Raw genomic sequence first — 20,174 nt, 5'->3', positions numbered from 1 at the left:
CTTCACTGTATATATATATATATGAACCAGTAAGTGTTGACAGTTTTATTCAGGAAACTTGGTTCTCATTTAGAATATTTCATTATCTGTGTATATATAAATATAAAGAGATACTTACCCCTTGAACGATCAACCGAATATTAACAACAAAAGAAAGGACTGTGTTAAAAACAACAAATCTAAACCTGTAATGAAAGACATTTTAATTAAAAAACAGGCGAAAACAACATAAATACTACATTAGAGACGCTGCATAAATTACAGATATCACCAGGATACAGATTGTAATGTGTAATACAAGTTATATCCTGGGTTGTATAGGTGGTGATTGAAGTTGTACTCACATTGCGGTGGAGATACACTGTCCATCATCCTTAACTTCCGTTCGCCAGTATTGTAAACTAACTTCAGACATGTTGTGAGATAGCAGTTTCTACTTTTATTTTGCTATAGTTTTGTTTCACATTCATTTGTTATTCCTTCTATCGTTTAGTTTAACTATGAATTTTTAGTTACATTAAAACGCTAACTCACGTTATTTTAAGAACAGGTTAATTCTTAGTATGATGTATTATGAAACTCACACACGTTCCCTCTAGTGGTGACGAGCAGATTTACAAAAATAGTTAATAAGATGAGACGTAACCTCGTGGTCTAATAATTAAATAAAAAGAAACAACGAATTAGTCACGAGACTGTTGACTCTTGATCTATATTATTCCTGATATTAATAAACGGTTTAACTCCTTAAACCCAGAATTGTTTGCACGTCCTGCAGGGAGTTATTTTCATGATGTCCTAGTAATTATCTCATTTATTTATGAAAGGTGGATAATATCACGGTTTGAATTAGTTTTCAGCCAATAAGACACAAATGTCATTGTACGATGGGTAAATTTTGATCTTCGTCTGTTCGAGTTTAATAAGTCAATTTTGAAACATTGTTATTTTCTGGCGAATTGGATTTTTTAGAATTCTGGTTCTCTTTCCTAATTCTTTCAGTATTTATTGGAATTAATTACATTGATATTATTTATGTTGTAATTTTTATTAAAGTTTGTACCTATTATAAAACTTACACCTAACTGTAGCCACACACGGGACTACTAGTTTTTCTCCTAGTTCTTTGAATGTTTTTTGTTTATATTTCTAGTATTATATTTACTAAATTGTTTTTGTTTGACACTGGTTGTAACGACATCAATATTCTGTTTAAGCCGTTGCAATGTAGTTCATTCAGTGAAATAAGTGTTTTTATTTAAGCCTACATTTTGGATATCAAAATACATTGAACTTCCAATAAGCGATGTTAAACTCTAATTAGCGGTCTTACGAAAGGGTGTTGACAGAGTAAATCAACATTTACTCACAAAATTCAGCGTTAAGTTCGAAAGTTAAACTTACGTATGACAAGAAATACAGACATATCCAGTTATAAACACTTAAGACTCAATATTTTCTTGCCACTTACAATTTTACAAAGGTAAAATCATTCTTGTTTTGGAATTGTTTGTTTGTTTGTTTTGGAATTTCGCACAAAGCTACTCGAGGGCTATCTGTGCTAGCCGTCCCTAATTTAGCAGTGTAAGACTAGAGGGAAGGCAGCTAGTCATCACCACCCACCGCTAACTCTTGGCCTACTATTTTACCAACGAATAGTGGGATTGACCGTCACATTATAACGCCCCACGCCTGGAAGTTCTGGAATTAAAGAGAGTGTTCTACGTCACCACGAAGCATCAGTTACGTAAAAAACAACACGAACTTTGATTGTTACAAAACTCTGGCTTCTAGTTCTTGATGAAAGTATTGACGATTGGTCCAAAGTATTTTTTAATCGGTATTACTGGCTTTAAACTTCATACACGACCCCTTATAAGCGTACAACACCGTTTCATCATTCACTTATTACCGGAACATCTAGAGAAACGAATATTAACTAGAACTTAAATGATCTTTAGAAACGCAGAAAACTAATTCGATAACAAATAAGGGTAATTAATGTGACATGTACGTCTTTAGATCACGATTTATATTTTATACTTTACACAGTTGCAATATTTAATAAATATTTTATGATAAATTTGAAAAGTACAATACTGTAATTATAATAATAAAATATTTTTAACCTAGAAGTCAACATTTGCTGGAAGTAATAGTAATAGTTTTATAGCTATGTTGCTAAAAATGTTGCAGCGTACGAAACAAAACATAACTCCAGAAAATAAATATGTGTGAAGTCTATAGTGTTGAGCACGACACATACACAACATGGCCAGAAGTATGTGGACACCCGACCATCACATTCATATGCGCTTGTTGAGCTTTTCATTCCAAAACCATTTGCTTTAATATGGAGATGGTCCCCCTTTATTGCTATAACAGACTCCACTCTTCTGGGAAGGCTTTTCACTAGATTTTGGAACATGGTTGCGGGGATTCGCTCCTATTAAGCCACAAAAGTATGAGTGAGGTGAAACACTGATGTCGCGCGAGAAGATCTGGCTCACAATCGGCATACCAATTCATCCCAAAGGTATTCGATGGGGTTGAGGTCAGGGCTCCGTGCAGTACCAGTCAAGTTCTTGCACACCAACCTTGGCAAACCATGTCTTTATGGACCTCGCTTTATGCACGAAGACATTATCATACTGAAACAAAAAAGAGCTTTCTCCAAACTGTTGCCACAAAGTTGGAAGCACACAATTCTCTGTAGCATTAAGAGTTCCCTTCACTGAAACTAAAGAGCCCAAACCATGAAAATCAGCCCCAGACCATTATCCCTTCTCCACAAAACTTTACAGTTGGCACTATGCATTCAGGCAGGTAGCATTCTCCTGGTATCCGCCAAACCCAGATTCGTCTGTCAGACTGCCAGATACTGAAGCGTGATTCATCACTCTAGAGAACGCGTTTCCACCGTTCCAGAGTCCAATTTCGGTGTGCTTTACATCACTCCACCGACTCCTGGCATTGTGCATGGTGATCTTAGGATTGTGTGCGGCTGCTAGGCTATGAAAACCCTCTTCATGAAGCTCCCGACGAACAGTTCTTATGCTGACGTTGTTTCCAGAAGCAGTTCGAAACTCGGTAATGAGTGTTGCAAGTATTGACAGACGATGCTTACGCACTAAGAGTTTCAGCACTTGGTGGTCCCATTCTGTGCGTTTGTATGGCCTACCGCTTCGTAGCTGAGCTGTTGTTGCTCCTAGACGTTCCCACTTCACAATAACATCACTTACAGTTGACAAGGGCAGCTCTAGCAGGGTAGAAATTTGACGAACTGACTTGTTGGAAAGGTGGCATCCTATAACAGTACCACGTTGAAAGTAACTGAGCTCTTCAGAACGACCCATTCTACTGCCAGTGTTTGTCTATGGAGATTTTATGTCTGTATGCGTGATTTTATACACGTGTTACTAATGAGTGTGGCTGAAATAGCTGAATCCACTAATAAGAATGGGTGTCCACATACTTTTGGCCATGTTGTGTATCTTGAACTGAGAAAAGGTATTTGTTCACTTACTATCACAAAGAGTTCTTTTACAAAGACATCCCGATTGGATATAGAAGTAAAACAAAAGTCACGTATATTAATTATCTTATTATATTACTCTTGTTTGTTTGTTTTTGGATTTCGCGCAAAGCAACACGAGGGTTATCTGAGCTAGCCTTCCCTTAATTTTGCAGTAAAATCATTCTTGTTTTGGAATTGTTTTTTGTTTTTTTTTGGAATTTCGCACAAAGCTACTCGAGGGCTATCTGTGCTAGCCGTCCCTAATTTAGCAGTGTAAGACTAGAGGGAGAGCAGCTAGTTATTACCACCCATCGCTAACTCTTGGGTAATTCTTCCACCAACGAATAGTGGAATTGACTGTGTTTATAACGCTCCCTACGGCTGAAAGGGCATGTTTGATGTGACGGGCACGTGAGCCTGCGACCCTCAGATTACGAGTTGAGTGACTCAATTCCTTGCCCATGCCTGAGCCAACATGCAGGACGCTGTGTTTTATTAACAGGAGTTAGACTTTAGCAATATTCCATTTTCTACATCTCCAACTGCAGTAATTTAACGTGCAGATAAATAGATGTTGGTTAAGTCAAACAAACTAGATTAGCAGTTTTTAGTTCAAGTTTTTAAAAGAATCATACGGATGAACGGTTATTGTGAACTTTTATGAAATTCTTCGAATTAAAGAATGTTTAGCGTCACGTGATTAGGGTAAATAATGATGCTTATTACGGTTTTACCGAGTGTATGCGGGCGATGACATGATATTGTTAATCGAATTTACCCAATGTTACTGTAAACAAATTTATTAACCCTGTTTTAGTGAGAAAAACACTACTCTTATATATTTTAAATAATCTTGTTGGCTCTGTAAAGTATAGGCCTGTTCCGAATAATAGGGTTGTGATTTTAAAGGTAATGTTGGTTACTATCGATTGTCACTTTATTCATTTTCGTAGTTTGTTGGTGTGTATTGGTGATGTGTCATCATATCTAATCAAGAACACCTTAGCTAGGAAAAAAAAAGGATAATGCATGCGACTTAAAAGAATGAAATTAAAATTGGTTGTGAAACTGATAGCTACACTTATAACACCGATGATAATTTTACAGCAAATATTAATTTATCTTTTCTTCAGCTTGGGGCACCGTGGTAGGTAAAACGAAATACGCGGCATAGCTAACTGATGAATGAATATTAACTCAAAAATTATCATCAGTGTAATAAGTGTAGCTGCCAGCTTGGCCAACAATTTTGATTTTATTCCTTTATGTCGCACAATGAATATTTTTTGGCCGCTTCTTTTTATTCACACCTGATATTTTTGGATTACATTAATATATCCCTAATAATAACATAATGGTGTTTTAATCAGTATATTAACAAACATTTTTCTCTAAAAAATACTCGTTTTAATTTCATTTTTACAGTAAATATCAAAACGAAAATAATAACTATGAAAAAAATTGGAGTAATAAAACAGGTGAAACGTAAAGGATATTGTATTGTTTGTTTTAATTTCGCGCAAACCTACTCGAGGGCTATCTGCGCTAGTCGTCCCTAATTTAGCAGTGTGAGACTAGAGGCAGCTAGTTATCACCACCCACCGTCGACTCTTGGGCTACTCTTTTACCAACGAATAATGGGATTGACTGTTACATTATAACGCCCCCAATGCTGAAAAGGCGAGCATATTTGGAGCGACGGGGATGCGAACCCGCGACCCTCAGAATACGAGTCCCAAACCGGGCCAGGATATGGTAAAGGGTTGAAACATATTTAAGAAAAATAAGAGTTTTGTGTTATTTGTTTGCTTTAAGAATGTAAGACTCGACAAATGTTTTACGATGTTCTTTGTTTTATCTTAAGAATATTAAATAATAACATTACAACATTTTCCTCAAATTGTTCACAAGTATACTTTTCTTGCGTGTGTTTCTTTGATATTTGTTGAGAATAACATTTAAAGACATAACCCGTTAAATATGCCGTTTGAATCTGTGAGGGAAAACTGGGAACACTGATATCAGTAATTAAAGTTTATATGGTCATTAGATTAGCTTAAGCATTTACGTAATCAGAATATATCAATATATAATGAAGCTCATGTAATCCGAGATGAATGAATAAAATAAGCTTATATGAGTATTTTCAATCAACAGAAATGCTAGGACGTTTCGTTTAAAGAAGGATTTTACTGTAGTTGTTACGTCAAACGTAATCCAAACAACTCAGTGAACAAGTCTACGTCAAATACACTTTGATAATTTATTTTATTCAATTTAATTAATGAGAATGACGAATTAAGAATCTTGACGAAGCCCTGTAGCCTAACCCTAGGTTAATAATGATTTATCTAAAATTAATTTTTGAACAGATATGTCTTTAGTAAACCACGCGCCATACAAGAATATTGTCACATCAACATATTATTAGATATATTTAAACTACAAGTAACTCTAACAAAGGTAACTAAACTTTTTAGACTAAACATGTTATTCTCTTTTATGTCGAGATGTTAGGTTTAGGTTTTGTACTCGAAGAAATTCATTTTTTTACATTTTTCATTGACATCTTGAATGCAGTCGAATGAATAACAGCGTGATATATGACATTTAAAAAAAAAATATGTAATATTCTGTTTATTTTTGCTCGTTATCTTAACAGATTGGTTTTGCATGCTAAACAGAAATAGATGACTGTTTACATTGACTAACCTTAAATGTGTACGAAAGGCGTTAAACAAACTTGCTGTAAGCAGCTAGGTGTTAAAAAACAGAAAAAGTAAAAAAAACTAAACTACCGTGGCAGGGGTTCAGTTTAGAGAGAGAGAAATCAGAAGAGTTCTCTCTCCAACTGGGGTGTTCAGGAACTTTGTAGTTCCTCTTCGTCCCCTTTCGTGGATTGTTATTAAGATTAAGTGGTGGCTTTTTTTTTATTTATTATTTTAATAGATTAATTATCGTTATTATTCTTGACTTTTTGGGTGGAGAATATCTCACTAAATGTTCTTTTGGGTGGAGGCAAAGGCAGCAGTGGAAAGAAAGGCCGGGACCTGTCCCGAAAGGAAAAAGTTGGGCAGATGTGAACATGAATGTAATTCATTCAAATTCAGATCAAATCAAACGGCCTGATTCTGGGTCTTGCAAAAGGTTGCCTAGGCTGGGATCTAGAAATCCAATGTCTGAAGATTTTGATGTGGCGGGAAACGGGAGTGCCCCGAGAAAACCCACTTTCACACGACAGGCGCCGAAAGTTTTGCCTGTCGTGTGCCCTGTACCTGAAAAAAAAGGAATTCATGTTAATAATACAGATTTTATTTGTTTAGATTCTTTGTTGAGTGGATTGTGATTCTTGAAATATGTTGTAAGGTGATATGTATTTTGTTGGTGCACTTGATAATTTGTGTAGTGATGCCGTTAGTTTGTTTCTATTTTCTGCCTTTAGATAATATTTGAGAGAAAGTTCTGTTATTCTATCTCTTATAGTGGGTAAATTACTAATTTGGTGTAGATAATTTGTTGGCGTAAAAGATGGTAAACTGAATGCGGATTTTAATATTTTGTTTTGTTGCACTTGGATTTTTTGGAGTGTGTTGTTTGACATATTGTATGTTACTTGACATTCGTACTCTATTAGTGGACGGATGTAAGCCTTGTATATTTGTATAATGGTGTTCGGTGCGCATTTCGATTGTTTACCAGTTATAGTCTTTAGATATGAAATCCTTTTTCTGATTGGTGAGTGTATATTGTTTATGTGTTTTTTCCATGTTAGTTTTGTGTCGAAAGTGACGCCAAGGAATGTGATGTTTTTGCTCATGTTAATGGTTGTGTTTCCAAGTGATAGTTTTATTTTTTCTAGATTTTTTCTTTGCTTCTTTAGTTTTCTATAGAAGGTGATTGCTTGTGTTTTGTCGGATTTAACACGACTTTCCACTTGTTGCTCCATGTTGAGACGTTGTTTAGTGATTCTTGTACGCGAGACATGGCCATTACTGGGTTTCTGGAGGTGCTCCAGATTGCGATGTCGTCTGCGTATTGTGAATTGTGTGTGTATGTTAGATTTGGAAAAGGTATGTCACTGACGAAAATTATGTATAGAAGTGGAGAGAGGACTGATCCTTGGGGCACTCCTGCCGTTATATTAAATAATTTGGATATGGTTTTATTGACTTTACTTGTGCTGTTCTATTGGTTAAAAAATTTGAAATCCATTTGACTATCGTAGGATTTATTTGTAGGTGATTTAGTTTGTATCTGATGGCGTTGTGCCAAACGCTGTCGAATGCTTTTTTGACATCTAGGAATACCCCGATGGTTACTTGATTGTTGTTGTAAGCTTTGTAGATTGATTCGGTGAGTCGTGTTAGGTGATCTGTTGTTTGTCTATTTTTTCTGGAGGCATTTTGAGATTCTGGAAGGATGCTGTTTGATTCGCAAAATGGAGGAGACGATTGGAGATAATTCTCTCCATCAGTTTGCCAAGACAGCTTAACAGACTGATGGGGCGGAAATTATCTGGATTTGTTCTGTTAGTTTGTTTCTTGGGGATCGTTGTTATGATGGCTTTTTTCCACGTGTCAGGGTAATACCCGGTCGCTAGTGAAATGTTCATGATGTTTGTGAGGTGTTGTAGAAGGAGAGTGGAACTTTTTTGAGAATAATATTTGGTATTTGGTCATGTCCGGGGAAGTGTTCTTCAAGTTTTGATATTAATCTTTAGTTCGGATATGGTTATTTTCTATTGATTGAATTTGAGTATGCTTCTAGTGTCTCTCCGGAAATCCTGGTGAGAATGAAGCTTGGTTTGTATTTATGTAGTTGTTGACATGGTGTTGGTGTTGTGTGTCGAAATCTACTGAGTTTAAATCGCTAAAAGCGGATTTGTAATAGTCAGCTAATAAGTCAGCTTTCTCTTCGTCCGTCCTTGCGATTTTATTGTTGTGTGTGATGTGTTGTAGCATGTGATTTGTGTTTTGTCTGAAGCAATACTCTTGAATTTTTCCAGAATTCTTTTGGATTGTTCTTGGTTTTTCTAAGTTTTGCAGAAGTTATGCCAATTGTTTTCTCTGACTTTTTTAATTTCTTGTTTAATTTTTGTATTTGTTCTATTGATTTCTGTTTTAATGTGTGGATCGCGTGTGATGTAGTGTGTTCGTCTTAATTGTCTGCGTTTGATTATTAGTGCGTGAATTTCTGGTGTTAGAGTCCATTGAATAAGTGATTGTTTTCTTTTTGATTTAGGAATTGTGTTTTGTATGGCTTTCTTTATGGCTTCTGTAATTTGATCAACATAGTTGTCTAGTTCTGCTTTGTTATTTACATGTTCGATTGGATGGGGTAGGTATGAGTCCAGAGAGGCATTAAAAGTGAGCCAGTCTGTTTCAGTGTAGGTGTATGCGGAAGGAGTCACGTACGCCACAGCAGGGTGGCGCGGGTGAATCATACATGACATGGGGAAGTGGTCACTGGTGATTTCATCATGCACTTTAAAGTTAGATATTCTGTTAACCATGTCCTTGGGTGCAATGATGAAATCGAGTACATCGTATGAGCCGTTAGCGGCTGAGAAGTGTGTAGGTGTATTGTCATTAATTAAGTGCATTTTATTGCTAGAGATAAATTTTTTTATGCATGATCCTCTGCGTGTGTCTCTGTTACCCCTTAATTCTGTGTGCGGTGAATTAAAATCTCCAATAATAATTGGTTTGGGTTTACGATTAACACATTTTTGAAGGAAGTTAATGTCGATGTCTTTGGTTGGTGAGCAATATATGGCTAGAATCGGAATAGTTAACCGATTGTTAAAGTGGATATTACAAAAAATGGTCTCATTAATGTCAGATTTGAAAGAAAAAGTAACACTTAGCAATAGATTTATATAAGTCTCTTGTCAAAAATGCAAACAATTGTCCATTAGCTGTTAACAAACATATTATAGCAAAACATCATACTTAATTTCTACTTTGGTATTCTTGTGAAAATTAGAAGTTATTGTATTTATTTACTACATTTAAAATCACATAGTTTAAAACACATATAAACTTTAAGGTCTAATAAACACAGGAAGTTTTTACAGTTAAGTAAAGGATGTTAATTTTGAAACCTGAAGATGATCCTTGAAGACGTGGAACCAGTAATTATACTTTGGTGTATGTGTGTTTTTATCTGTTTGTTTTAAATTGCTAATGATAAAGAGTTTTAAAAATATCAAAGTTTCTTCAATTCATCCACCGCTTCCCTGAGCAAAATATGTCAATATATTATTTTGTCCCAAGTGATCCCCTTGGCGATTGACATCTTGAAATTAGATGTTTGTGTTTAGGTTCGACGTATTAATCTTAAACTAATGAAACACTAATATAGAGATCTCGTGTTTTCTTTATATATATATAGTATTTCTGTATATATGTGTATATAGATAGATAGATATTTATCCAGTTTATATATACATAAATAGATATTTATTTAATGTGTATATATCTAGTGTTTGTATATATATAGTGTTTGTGTATATATATATGCACTAGTGTTTTTGAATTTATATAGGAAAAAGATCTTAGTTTATAAAATGTAACTCAAAAGCTGTTAAGTTAAACGATAGGCTATTCCATTATTTGTCGCTACGAGAAAGAATAAGACATACAACATTAGCAAGGAAACAGAAATCTTTATGTCATACTCACACGTCATCGGTTTGTTATCTGTATTTGAAATTTTGTATATTTTCGACCAAAAACTGTCTTTGTTGTAGATACGAGACTTACAGTCCAATTTGTTTGAAGTGGGCTAATAGCAACCAGTAAGTTTCTCAAGCACATCACGACGTATTATCACAAATACAACACCAGGACTTGGAAGGCCTTTGTCATGATTATGGATCCAGCGTTGACTGATCGTGCTGTTTCCACAATGGAGCCACGATAAAAAAACTTGTCCTCTTTTCGAAAAAGGACACTTCCAGTTCTATGAAACTTTCACTACTGCCAGATGATATGGAAGTGTGTATAAAATACCACATCTTTGGTCTATTACGTTTATCCTAACCAACTACAACAGTAACATGTAAGTATATGTTTCATGATGTGCTTCACTTATGGTAAGGATGGAGGTTGTGTGAAAGTAATGGATAATTATAACTGGCTAGATTATTACATTATGATGGAGGTTGTGTGAAAGTAATGGATAATTATAACTGGCTAGATTATTACATTATGATGGAGGTTGTGTGAAAGTAATGGATAATTATAACTGGCTAGATTATTACATTATGATGGAGGTTGTGTGAAAGTAATGGATAATTATAACTGGCTAGATTATTACATTATGATGGAGGTTGTGTGAAAGTAATGGATAATTATAACTGGCTAGATTATTACATTATGATGGAGGATGGGTGAAAGTAATGAATAATTCTCACTAGCTACATAATTACATTAAGATGTAGGATGAACGAAAGTAATGGATAATTCTGACTGGCTAGATTATTACATTATGATGGAGGATGGGTGAAAGTAATTGATAATTCTGGCTGGTTAGATTATTACATTATGATAGAGGTTGTGTGAAAGAAATGGATAATTTTGAATGGTTAGATTAGTATATTAGGGTGGAAGTTGGGTGAAAGGGGTGGATAATTCTGACTGGCTAGGTTATTACATTATGATGGAGGATGGGTAAAAGTAATGGATAATTCTGGCTGGTTAGATTATTACATTATGATGGAGGTTGTGTGAAAGGAATGGATAATTTTGAATGGTTAGATTAGTATATTAGGGTGGAAGTTGGGTGAAAGGGTGGATAATTCTGACTGGCTAGATTAAATAATATCCTTCTCAGTGGAGTTGCTTCTTGCATGAACAAAGTTTTTCACTGTACTCTTCAGAGAAATGATATGGTTTTAGTAGTTTGTTTGAGACATTCTCAGGCCTGATATTTATTCACAAATGTAGGGTCCAGAAGCTATAGGTAGCTGACACAAGCGGTAGAACATGTTCTATACAATAGATCGGAGTCACGGCGAGAGAAGCTGAGTCTTTAACTAAAGAAAAACAAACAGATGTAAACAGAATTAGAAAACACTTTTGACCTGTGTTTGTATGTCACTTATTACAGAATTAGAAAACAGTTTTGACCTTTGTTTGTATGTCACTTATTACAGAATTAGAAAACAGTTTTGATCTTTGTTTGTATGTCACTTATTACAGAATTATAAAACAGTTTTGACCTTTGTTTGTATGTCACTTATTACAGAATTAGAAAACATTTTTGACCTTTGTTTGTATGTCACTTATTACACCTGCCTGCTTATATTTTTCATCAGATTTCTTTCTGTTTAATATTTTATATGTTTTTAAAACAATCACAATTGTGCAATATAATAGAGTTTGGGGAAAATATCTTACAAACCAGTTATATTTAAAGGCATATAACGTTCAATATTATTTGTACAGAGTCAGATAAATGTTATTACTTGCTCTCTTTTTGTGTAGCTACAGAAACTAAAGACATGTTATCCTTGTTAGGAGAGTAAACACCCAAAAGTGGTTTTATACATGAAATTATTTTACCTTGAGTTCATGAAAAAAAAAACACTCTATTGGTAAGATGTATACCATTTTTATTTGAAAATATTTCCCACTTAAGATGTTTCTTTTCGTCAGAATGAACCATAAATGATGTACATTATAAGCATGACTGTTTGTTTTATTCACTCTCGCAAGCAGTCTATTGAACTCTAAGTCGGTGAATCTACTGTAGAACGATTATCGAATCAAAGTAAAGATTAGGCTTAGATGTTTTTCACGGCTCGCCATGGCCAGGTGAGTTAAGGCGTTCGACTCGTAATCCGAGGGTCGTGGGTTCAAATCCCCGTTGCACCAAACATGCTCGACTTTTCAGCCGTGGGGGAGTTGTAAACTTACCACTGCCCCGCTGGAGGATGATAAAGAATCAATAAAAACATTTTAGAGAGACAGTGGTGCTCCAACCTTACATCCACTGTCTACGACTAGTTGTGGACATCTTGGTTATTACTTGTAATCTGTGTTGATAGAATAAGATATTATAACACAAAACAGTAATATCGTCCATTATAGCAGGGATGAGAAGGATACTTGAGATTAGTAGTCGAATACAAATACAAATACTTCTTGTTCTTATGAATAACATAACGAATATTGAAAAATACTAAATATTTGAATATGTACGACTGTGTTTATGAATACATTCATGAATATTTTGTGAGTAATATGCAATAATGATAAAACAACAGACGATAAGATTTGAATACTTTTATTTTTAAAAATGCAATAATAACGTTTAAGAAGAAAAAGGAACCTTTTAGATAGGAATGAATGGACCCTCGAGGTAGGTGTCGCTCTTTGTATTATCTTAAGATGGCTGGTTTGTCTGAGACAACTTATTACTTTTTTCGGGAAGAAGGGAGTGTCCCAGTCCTCTTCTGATCTAAGATTATTTGTTGAACTTTGTTGATTTCTTGCTGTATAAACATTCGATTAGATTCACATAGCTTAAGTCTAGTGAAACACCAGCCACGTTTAAATCTGAGATCCACTGGCACAAAAGACATTTCATTGCTCATACTGAGTTCGTCGGAGGCGAATAGAATTCTTCAAAGTCGAGATTAAAATCATATCTAGACAACATGCCGGCAACCCCAGTCATCAGCCAGTAAACACATGGCACTACATAACTGGAAGTAACAATGTTCTGATTCTGTGTGAAATATGTTGACTTTTCAATAGGTATCAGTGTTGTCATCATATCTGTAAGCACATTTCGATAAAGTTCAAGAATATCCATCTTCCCCAGGTCGATTGTTTTGGTGTTACCGATCTAATTCTGGCCTCTTTCTCAGACTTTCATATATAGTACACGATAGCTGATGCTTTGGAAATTAGTATTTCATGCCATTCATGACCACAAGTTGTAGCTTGTAGGCAAATCAGGGCGAAATTCGGATAAATTATCTGCTGTTTTAGATTCGTCCAAAATTTCATATCTATAGATGAGGTGTCACCACCTCTCACAGTAAGCAGGGTTTACGGTTCAAATCCAGGCAAGCACAAAGAATTGATCATATTACATGTGACACCTTATTGTTTATGTTAGGGAATAATTATTTCACCATATTTAGCTGCAATTTTATCATATGTGTAACGCCTCGTGAAACGTTGACCAGCTAGCATGACTGTTTACATTTGAAAGTCAAGTATAAAATGACAAGCAACTCCAAGAAAGTTGCGCATTTGTCTGGTACTCCAGATATCCAAAGCGACATTGACGTTGAACACAAGTTTCAGTAGAAAGATGACTTTCTGTTGGACTTCATCAGACCTGCTCTCAGTAAACATTGTGTACAGATGCTTGCAACTTAGAGTAATACATCAAGAACTCATGGTTACCATTAGATCTTGTACACCTTTAGACCCCACCACTGAGAAGGGTTGCAGTGTATCGGAAATAAAACTGACGAGTTAGTAATGTGCTTGCTCATCAATTATATTTAGTTAATTCTGTACAGTACGGTGCTATTATAGGCTACTGTACCTGGGTGGAAGTACCAGAACCAGACGTAGCCTTCTGTAGCTCTGCTTCGTGAGTACACTAGAAACACAAACTTAGTTATATAGTATATCGTTTATAGTAAATATAGTAAAAACATAATAATAAATGAAAATGATAAATATGGTTCAAAACATGAGAAATTTAGTTTAACGATAAAATATAGTTTAATTATAAAACCGATATAAACGTATCACAATAAATAAATAAATGTCTGTTATGTAATAGAGAACATAATTTATAATAAAAGTAATAACTTAATATAGCACTAAATAAGTGAGTATAATAGAAAATGTAATTTAACGAACATGACAAATTTAGCTCACCTATAATACATTGTATAATTTACATAGAATACAGTTCATATTAACAACAACAAAAAAAAAACCTTTAGATGCGTCAGCAACATGGAAATAGTCTATCACAATATTTACACTTTACTTAATGTTACCAGATCCAACAGTGAAACGTATGAAGTGTCCATGTTACCACTGAAGCCAGTTTTTCAGCCACCTCAAGTAACTAGACTGGATTAACAACCATATAATTTAGTAACTTTTAATTAAGGTGGTTGGAGAACACAGACCTGGTTTAACTCTCTCACCACGAGCATGTCACAATGTTTTTGAATTAATAAGTTACATTCAAAATTAAATCAAACTATTTTTATTAATGTCATACCAATTATTATAGCATGTGGTTAATAGTCCATATTTCAATAGTATTTAAGTTTTAAGTTATTCTCTCTTTTAGATTTACATTTTTTGTAATTTCTAAACCGACTACGAATTTAATGATATCTTTTTAAGTGCACAATTTTTTCAGTTTCAAATATGACGTATTTTTGTACTTTGTTAAAATACTTGCTTTGAATTGTTACGAAACAGTTGAATGACTTTATTATATAGTTTTAACAACCAAGTTTTAAGTCAAACATTATGTTTTTAGGAAAGTTAATAGATTATACTGTTTTGTGATGTGCAAAACAATTTCGAAGCTTAAGTTTTCAACATTAATTGGATAGAATTTTACAACTAACCATGATTTGGATCTTTTTATATATAGTTCTGAAAAGTAACTCAGTTTTATTGTTACAATATCTAACAGTGACTCCTGAAAAAAAATGTGTTTATGACCATATAACAGTTACGTTTCTGTCTTCTTGCTTTTGTTTCTACTTAATATTTCCGTCTAAACATAAAATAGATGTAATAATACGCTCATTTCGATTATGATGTTGGACAGTCTAAAGTGTATACTTTTTTCAAATATTCTATAAGCACTGGTACTACTAAATATCATTGAGCCTAAACAATGCAATTTCTAAGTCTTAACTGTAACAAATACTGCAACATACTTCATTAAGCTTAACTGTAACAAATACTGCAACATACTTCACTAAGTTTAACTGTAACAAATATTGCAACATACTTCATTAAGATTAACTGAAACAGCTATTCAACTTATTTCTTAAACTTTAACTGAAACAACTATTGCAATTTATTTCTTAAATCTTAACAGAATACCCACTATAATTAACTCTTAAATCTTAATTGAAGTTTATATCTAAACTAAAATAAGGTGTTTGGGTGTTATTTTTATAGCAGAACCACAGTGAGCTCCAAAATAAATACTGTAATATATTTCTTAAAATCTCTTATTTTATTGATTATGAAACGAAAATTAAGAAAAAAAAACATTTTTATTCAATTAAATAGACTCAAGAAAAACCGCTAGAAGATTAAATTGGAAAAAAAATTTCATAAGATAAATTGATTAATTAACTCTGGGCCGAGCGGATATGTTAATGAAAATGTACTGCAGTGGAAAATATCACATCGCATTTCACATAAACATTTTTTTTTCCTTTATTAAGGGAATGCAAAGAATGGGGGGTGATATAATTCGGTATTTATTAATATACATACATACATATATACGAGGTCTGTTCAAAAAATACGCGAACTGACGTCATAAAACAAAATGTACTTTATTTAAAAGTTACAGGTCTGGGACCCCTTCAAAGTACTCTCCTCCCCAACGCACACACTTATCCCAACGGTGTTTCCACTTGTTGAAACAGTCCTGGTACGCTTCTTTTGTAATGTCCTCCAGCTCCTTCGTCGCATTTGCCTTAATCTCGGGAATCGTCTCAAATCTTCTTCCTTTCAAGAGTCTTTTGAGTTTGGGGAACAAGAAAAAATCGCAAGGAACAAGGTCAGGTGAGTAGGGGGGGTGGGGAAGAAGAGTGATCGAGTGTTTGGCCAAAAACTCACGAGTTCTGAGGGCTGAATTTCGCAGCAACGCGGTGCATCTTCAATTTTTCGGTCAAAATCTCGTAACAAGATCCAACTGATATCCCACACTCTTCAGCAAGCTCCCTGACAGTCAGACGTCGATTTGCCCGCATCAGGGTGTTGATTTTGTCGACGTGTGGGTCGTCAGTTGGCGTGGAAGGACGTCCAGGACACTCATCATCTTCAATGGACTGTCGACCACCCTTAAAACGTTCATGCCACTTGAAACATGCCGTACGATTCATAGCAACATCACCGTAAGCCGTGTTAAGCATAGCAAAAGTTTCAGTCGCAGATTTTCCAAGTTTAACACAAAATTTCACAGCAAGTCGTTGCTCCTTCAGGTCATTCATTCTGAAATTCGCCAAACGAAAAAATCGCACTTCACTTAAAACCGCGTAGCTAATACACAAATGAATATCTGCAATCGGGAAATGGCGTCGTAATCAGCTGATCTGTGCGAACCTAGCGACACCAAGCGGATTCCCCTGGAACCAACTGAAGCCGCGCAATTCAAACAGTCCGCGTATTTTTTGAACAGCCCTCGTATATATATATATATAACTAAGAAACTAACTAAACATAAATATTACTGAATTTTGAATTAAATATAAATAATTTACTGTCATATTAAAAACAAAATTGAAACTAGCTTTACATATATTTTTAAACTATTTATTAGTTTACAGCATGAGAGTAAAGTTCGCACTTTAGATAAACATAATTGTTTGTAATCATCTGTTCCACCCAGATTTCCGCCATATTGATAAAGTAGCTAACATTCCATTTTGACAGTGTTAGCTAGCGAGTTCTTAAGTTAGAAACATGACAAGAAGTACACCTATTGTTACAGGGTACTCTAATTATTTCCTACTGACTTATTATTCATGTTTGATATACATTACTTCGCAGTCAAAACGTTATGTTAAACAAAATAGCTAGTTACCTGAATAATGGTAAGAAATGACATAAACTCTTGGAAATGTCCTTTAAGAGTTTCAATACTAACCTTTGAATATGTGTCAAATGTTAAGAAACATTCCATTTTTGAATATTTCGTCTTATTTTGGACAAGCATATGAAAAACATTCAGTGTAGTGTACAAGTGGAAAATCATCATATTTAGGTTCTACATTCAAACCAGTTAACCGAAAGATGTAAGTGTATTTTATTTATATCACAAAATATCTTGTTGATATCTTTGTCAAGAAAAATTTCAATTTATTTCACGAAACATTTGGAAAATTACTTGATGGACGAAATACGTTGTTTTGGTGTAACGGTATTTGGGAGACAAACTAAGTGGTCCTGAATGGTTTAATGTAACTATAAGTTGAAGACTAATTGCGTCTTTCTCAGTGTTTTGATGTAACTTTAAAAATAACATAAGCTGCACTGTTCTCAAAGAGTTGATATAACCGTACTTAGCATATGAGTTGTTCTGAATGATCTGATATAACTATGATTAAGAGGCGACTACCACTATTATGAGCTGTCTCATATACAGTGTCTGGCAAAATTATTCATCTCTCTCCTGCCAAGTTTCCACATTTTGTTGTCGTCTGAGCTTGCAACCATGAAACATTTAAATGGAACTTTATATTTAAAATATTCACAACTAATCCCAAATTCTTGAAACTGAAAACGCTGACATTATGTAATTAAGTTAGATTTTCAATGAAAAGTAGAATATTTTCAATTGTATATTATTTAACCCCTTTGTTATGGCAACCCTAGATCAGTTAAGATGCAAGATATTTGTTTGAAAGGTCACAGCATTAGTGTAATGGTCTGTCTGTGTGTAATTAAAGTGGTTTAACTTGATTTCAGATTAAAGTATCTGTTCAAGCCACAACTAAGATAGTGATACAACAAACCAAGTATCTATCTAAACAAGTCAGAAATAAAGTGGTAGAGAAGCACCACTCAAGAGAAAGTTAAACGAAAATTCAAGGTCACTGATTATCACTTTGAATTCAGTAAAGTCCATCATTAAGAAGTGGAATGTCATGTGAGTCAATGTTCACACATTAACAACATACTGGTTGAATGCAGTAAAGTCCATCATTAAGAAGCGGAATGTCATGTGAGTCAATGTTCACACATTAACAACATACAAAGTGACCTGTATGGGCGATTGAAAAGAAAAAAGTTATTACTGAGAAAGAATTATCTTAAATCTCGTATTGAGTTTATAACAAAGCACGATGTTGCAGACATGTGGAAGAGGATCCTGTGGTCAGAGGAAACAAAAGTTGGGCTTTTTGGTCAAGATCCTGTGGTAAGACGAGACAAAGGTTGGACATTTTGGTTTAAATTCAAAATCTTACGTCTGGCGCAAGCCAAACACAGCACACAACCCAGTCAACACAATACCATCTGTCGAACATGGTGTGGTAACACTATACTATGGAGATACATAAATAGTGAATGGATTTTTGTACTGTTTTAAATGCTCTGCTGTAAGGGTTGTCCACTTCCATGAAGAACGTTGAAGACTCCTTTTGTTTGGTTTAACAATCTTGATAAACCCTTGTATCGTATATATATAGATATAGCTATTATTAAAACATCAGATTTCGATGGATTTGGAAATGCTTGTATGCAATCGTAAATCAATATAGTTAGGAAAAACATAGAAATGTACAAATAAAAACCTAATCACTTGAGAGTGTTTAAGTTGTTGTTCCTCGTTCTTCAGGATCAGACTGAAACAATACTTTTTTAATTTTATATAGATTAAGAACCATACAGCAACTTAATGAATACAGAAGTGACAAACCTAGTCCAATTTACATTAAAAACGTTCATGTTTGATTTGCTTGAGTAAGAAAGCACATTATGCTAACATAAGATAGCCAAACAACGATTTATTTGTGTTAAGAAAGAGAATTTTGCGTATCAATCGTGCTGGCAAATATCATGAATTATATACACATTGACATTCAATTAACTTCCAAATTAGAATTTCCGGCTTCTTTATATCGTACGTAACGTAATAAATTGGAAAGTTGTTATAATACTTCACTCTACTCCATTTTTTAAAGAAGAGAAAAAAGTTATAATATTTTTTGCAATTTCCTAGTAATTTGTAGTCTCATTTCAAAAATCAAATTGTTTAGCTTCAAAAATGAATTTTAAACATAAACCGAAGATAGTACAGAAACTACTAAGAGAAATATAGCAAAATTTTAATCTCATGAGAACTGCCTTAAAAAGAAATAAAAAAGTTATAATATTTAGAATGCCGCCCATGAAAAAAACATTATATTATCTATCATTCAGAGTACCGACCATAAAAACAGAATATTATAATATTTAATATTTAGAAAGCTTCACAATTACTAATAAATAAAAAGGTTTCTCTACAAATATAGTGTTTGTTCCGATTTTACATAATATGTTTATGCTGAAGCATCAGTATTATGTTGGGGAAAAAAAGTGTTATATGTAGAACATTACTTGTACATTGCGATCCATAAATACGTTGGTACTCAGATTACTAAAGATCTCCAGCTTTAAAGTTGACATGAAAGGATTGCATTATAAGAATACATTAAGGTCTTTAAACGTTTTGAGAAAATTGCATTATAAAAATACATTAAGGTCTTTCAACGTTTTGAGAAAATTCTTGCTGAAACTATTAAAACATTTTATCTTTTCAGTAGAAGGTTTAGAAATAAATGTCATTCATCCATTCTATACTAAATATAGATATCTTATGATCAATGTTCCGTGAAAACATCCCTAAAATTCGATCGATATAACTATGATAA

The 20,174-nt window shown here is 34.0% G+C and overlaps 1 protein-coding gene across 1 annotated transcript in view; it reads right to left on the bottom strand.

Moving 5' to 3' along the window:
• Positions 1-10,886: 10,886 nt before the first annotated feature.
• LOC143245889 (uncharacterized) overlaps positions 10,887-20,174 on the bottom strand; it is a 60,057-nt gene continuing 50,769 nt past the window's right edge. Inside the window, exon 6 of the mRNA XM_076492142.1 lies at positions 10,887-11,555. Coding sequence (XP_076348257.1) covers positions 11,455-11,555 — 101 coding nt within the window. The 3' untranslated portion in view covers positions 10,887-11,454. The remainder of the gene's footprint in view (positions 11,556-20,174) is intronic.

The sequence above is a fragment of the Tachypleus tridentatus genome, chromosome 3, assembly GCF_004210375.1.
Source record: "Tachypleus tridentatus isolate NWPU-2018 chromosome 3, ASM421037v1, whole genome shotgun sequence".
In the NCBI taxonomy this organism is placed as follows: domain Eukaryota; kingdom Metazoa; phylum Arthropoda; class Merostomata; order Xiphosura; family Limulidae; genus Tachypleus; species Tachypleus tridentatus.
This window is presented reverse-complemented; position numbering and strand designations above follow the sequence as displayed.